Below are 4,714 nucleotides of genomic sequence, written 5' to 3' on the forward strand. Positions count from 1 at the left end.
ACGTCGATTGCGTACACAAGATTTACGCAAAATATTTTGCGTACGCAGCTTGATGAATCTACCCCCTACACACCTGCCGACAGGTGAGCGCTGTCGCTCTGCGGCACTTGTTTGTTAAAAGTTAACGTTTGATTATACAGTTAGATACGTAAATAAATTATCATCCTGCGCGCGCATGTGTCACATATGACGTTTAACTGTTCGATACTCTTTCATTTTACTTTTAATGCTGATTGCTGTAAGTATTGGTAATTGTAAATTGTACTTGAATAATAGTATATATTATCAGTAGTATATACTGTTATATAAGTTGTCGTTTATTGAGCAGCCGTTGCGACGAACACGCGTCACTGTATCAGAACAAAGGTCACCCCTTTCTTTATCTCACTGGCTGTCGTGCTGTAGTGCGAACATTTAAACATAATTATATCAGCAGCGCAGTCAGTTAGTTCTTTGCAGATAGCATAAAAATACAATGGTACAACAAATCTTTCCAAAAAGTGCCGTCCGCAATTAGTTAGCAAAGTGTTAGTAATTGTAGCTACATTAATATATAATATAATATCATAGTATTATATATATGTGGTAACATAAGTTATCGTAATGATTGCATTACTTAGCCATTGCAGCGATTTATAAACTTGTTAGGTTTGCTTCTTCAATATACGTTGCGTTCACCACATATATCTCTGTATGTGTGTGCGTACGTGCATCCGTATGCCTGTGTTTGTGTGCGCGCGCGTGTACGAGGCGATATATATAATAAATATACGCATATTGTATATATATATATATCAAGAGTGCATAATAGAGACCTCTCTATTATGCACTCTTGATATATATATATATGCTTGCGCGTGCGTGCGGACGTGCATGTGGGCGTGCGTGCGTACTTAATTGCGTGTGTGTTTTGAATTGTATCTTGTTTGTATAATATCAAATGGTAATATATATAGTGATCTAAGAATGTAGGCCTAGCTGTGGGCAGATGTTCATTGTCTATAATAAATGACGCTGGTTTGAGAAAGGAATTCGGCTGCGTGGTATTTAGTCAGCAACACTTTTATTTCATTATAAGAATACACGCTGGCAGCCGACTAACAAAAAACAACATTTGCTTCACAATATAATAAAGAGTGAATAACAAAATTTAAAAAAAAACACTGATATAATTCGAACATTACACACCATTGATGACGTCGAACGTAAACGGTCCATTTGTTACGGCGCGCTCCGGCTCCTGTATGAAACACGAATGCAGTATTTCCTTGCCATAAATCAACGTCTCCATCACTCCACCGCTGGCTCTGCTGCGGTTCACGGCCGCGTAGTCATTTAGCAGGTGTTGACATTGCACATACTTGGTGCGGAACTGATCTTCCGCCTTGTGTTGCCATCCTTGATTTCCACAGAGGAACCTCTTGTCCGGCCCACGGATGGACTTCATGAGAAACGCTCTCGTATCTCTCGGAGAGGCTAGCCATAGATAGCCTAGCGGGCGACGATGCAGAGGGAAAACCATGTCTCTTGGGTAAATTCGACCTTCGTCTGTTTCGTGATGAATTTCCCATATATGCGTGCTGTTCTCGTCGAAAAATGATATGTCAATGAACGGCCACGCCCACTCGTAGCGCCACGTCTTTGGCGTGTTTGAGAAAAAAAATTTCATGTGTCGTTTCGACGTATGATTGACTAGATTATACTCCGGACCAAGGGCGAGCAGAGCTGTCTCCATTCTGTGTCGGTCGCTGTGACGTATCATGATGTCGATGTCATCGTCCCAGGGCAAAAGGTCGTGTGACATATATGAGCCTGAAAGATCGAACTGCAAATTACCAGTTTAATCAATAATACAATTTTACATGTCTATGGTACACACAAACCACGTGTAATCAAGAATTATTAGCTCAATGTATCAGCATTAAAATATGAAGGTAAACCACATCCCGATGTGATGAAAACACATTTTCAATAAAAGGTCATTAAATTTTGTATTTTCACAAAAATAGGACTTCGCTTCAAAAGATTACAACATTAGATGTATGTGTCCCGACAATCCACATATACCTAAGCTAATGGCTAGAAACTAAGTCATATATGGCATGGATCTGACAAAGGTGCCTGTGATAATTGCATACATTAGTGAGTAGTACACGTATCCTAGCATAGATGTATACGAGAAAACTCCATCAGTTGACCTCTCTTCGGAAATAGGAAGGCGTTGCGTGTAAGGTGCCCGCTGCATATAACAGTCAGTACACAATCTGACTACGTTGGCGTGTTTGCGCATGCGCAATATCTCACCAGAGTACTCATATTTTGTGAAACGTATGCCTTTAAAATGGAGAAGGGGTATCCAAGCATAGATGAATGAGATAAATCGTTGTCAGTAGACCTGTGTTTATAAACATGAGAGAGCTCTAGCCTGTAGGGTGTAAACCTCCTATTTCATCACCTCCCATTCTCTCCGCTTGCCCACCTTGTCCCTTGCCCAGCCTCCTTTTTATTTTATCGCCCCTCAGCTATCTTCCCTGCTGCCTTCTCTCGGTCTCTAACCCCTCTATCCCTCAGCAAGCTAAATTATCTAGTTTGTTTCAGTCTGTATTGCACGCCTGAAACGGTGCTCGCGCATGCGCAATATCTCCCGAGAGGGATAATATTTTGTAAAAACTATGCATTTAAAATGGGGAGGAGATTTTCTAGCATAGATTTATATGACAAAACTCCATTAGTGGACCACTCTAAAGAAATTGGAAGAAGACGTTACATGTAAAGGTGCCCGCTACATATAACAGCTAGTCAGTATACAGAATCTGACTATGTTAGTGTGTTAGCACATGCGCAATATCTCGCCAGAGGAATCATATATATTTTATATAAGCGAATATGTCTGTGCGAAAATTATATCATGCAAATAATCATTACACCCCCACTTTTGATCACGTTTTTCTTGCACTCTGACCCTCCCCGCCCGCACACTGATAGAACCTTCATCTCGATGACTGTAGTCAGAACTTGGTGCATGCATGCCCGGCTAACATTTGATCGCGTGAGCGTAACGGGTCTGCACCCAGATGTGATTTAACTCGGATAACGCTATACCGACCCCCTAATAACGGTAAAAATATTTAATCCAGTTAACTTCTGTCGTGTGAAAACCATACGAAATTCTACGCGGTTAACCATTTGTTGCCTACTTTTATAAATACTGCTTGCCGTTAACGTCGGGGTTGTTCTTAGAGAAAATTTACACTTTAGGGGCATTATAGCGGATGTTGCTTGTAACACGGATAAATACCATATACCACGTACCGTATAAAGCACCTCCGAATAGCACGTATGATACACTGTTCGACATGAATACCATGTCTATCATCGCCATCAGAGACATCATCTTCAACCACTGCAGCTGTGACATCACACGCATGCTCGATTTACCGTCTTTCCACTTTGCCATTTTAATCACACAGTTTGCATTTGGTTCCAGCATTCTGTCCATATTGTTGAACGTGTAATTCTCCAATATGTGGTCATTCGGCGGTTTACACTTTAAATTCAAATTGTTTACCATTTGCCAGTTGATGGAATGCCTAGCAGGCATTCTGGAGATTCCGCTTGGGCGGTTAATAGGTATCGTAAGATTTAGCAACGGTAAACACAAACATACGACCAACAACACGACAACGCAACCACAACAACAATATCGCAACGTTGAAAGGCACAATCCCATGTGTCTACTGATGGATTTGGCAGACGCCTTTGGTAATGCCCTCTCCATTCTTTTATCTCGCATTCTAGACGCACTCGATGATGATGAGGAACTCCGCGGCGTAGTACTACTGGAGGCACATGAGGTATAGGGCATTCACGGTTGCACGATTATTAACCAAATGTTGCTTCACTACGCGCATTTACACGTGTACGCACGCGCGCAGACACATACGTACTTGTATGTGTTTGTATATACATGCATGACGAACAGTGTCTAGAGCGAAGTGCCGACACGCGGTGTACTTTGTACCTCTTGCCAGCTGAACCTTGTGTACATAGCCTACTACAACGCCGTACTCCGTGTGATGCACGTTGAACACCCCTTCCGTGTCTAAGCGATAGGAAAGATCACCGGAAAATGCATGTTGACAGTAAAATGGGAGCAGGGTCAGCAGAACCGATGACTAATCTTCTCATCACACGAAATAGCAACCAATCAAGACCCATGCAGGTCGAAGACAGGCCAGGCACCGTTTTCGTGTTAATTTGTGTTTGGAAATTATCAATTTGATAATCAATTAGACAATCTCTAGAAATTTCAACGCGTAGACGAGTTGCGGTCGGAATCATGCGCAACATTTCAACCGCATTATTTTTCATTCTTCTTGAATAATTGCCAACGGCAAAATTCACAGCAATAATAACTTTATTTCTTGAAAATCTGGATGTTTATTATTGTACCTACCAGGTACCGATCTGGCCATCATTCTAACACATGCATCACACGTATACCACTCGAGTTAAGTAGAAATTACGCGAATTAAATCGAATTGCCGAATTAAAAAACAGTTCCATGTCCTCTCTAACACCAAACACGTACGGACACACAGGCTCGGATTTAGATGGTGGCACATCCGGCCCGTGCCCCTGCTTTTGAAACCAAAAAATAAATAAATAATTACATTATTAAAAAAATTACAAAATTACTAAATTACTAAATTAC

General features: G+C 41.3%; 1 protein-coding gene across 1 annotated transcript; it reads right to left on the reverse strand.

Annotated features, from left to right (window-relative positions):
- Nucleotides 1–1,046: 1,046 nt before the first annotated feature.
- On the reverse strand, nucleotides 1,047–4,085 carry LOC106811973. Its single transcript, XM_014815715.1, has 2 exons — nucleotides 3,313–4,085; nucleotides 1,047–1,812 (listed from the first exon to the last, which is right to left on the reverse strand). Exons 1-2 carry the CDS (start codon nucleotides 3,863–3,865, stop codon nucleotides 1,181–1,183), a joined length of 1,185 nt encoding a protein of 394 aa, XP_014671201.1. The 5' UTR covers nucleotides 3,866–4,085; the 3' UTR covers nucleotides 1,047–1,180.
- Nucleotides 4,086–4,714: the final 629 nt, after the last annotated feature.

This window comes from Priapulus caudatus, unplaced genomic scaffold (genome assembly GCF_000485595.1).
Source record: "Priapulus caudatus unplaced genomic scaffold, Priapulus_caudatus-5.0.1 Scaffold596, whole genome shotgun sequence".
Lineage (NCBI taxonomy): Eukaryota > Metazoa > Priapulida > Priapulimorpha > Priapulimorphida > Priapulidae > Priapulus > Priapulus caudatus.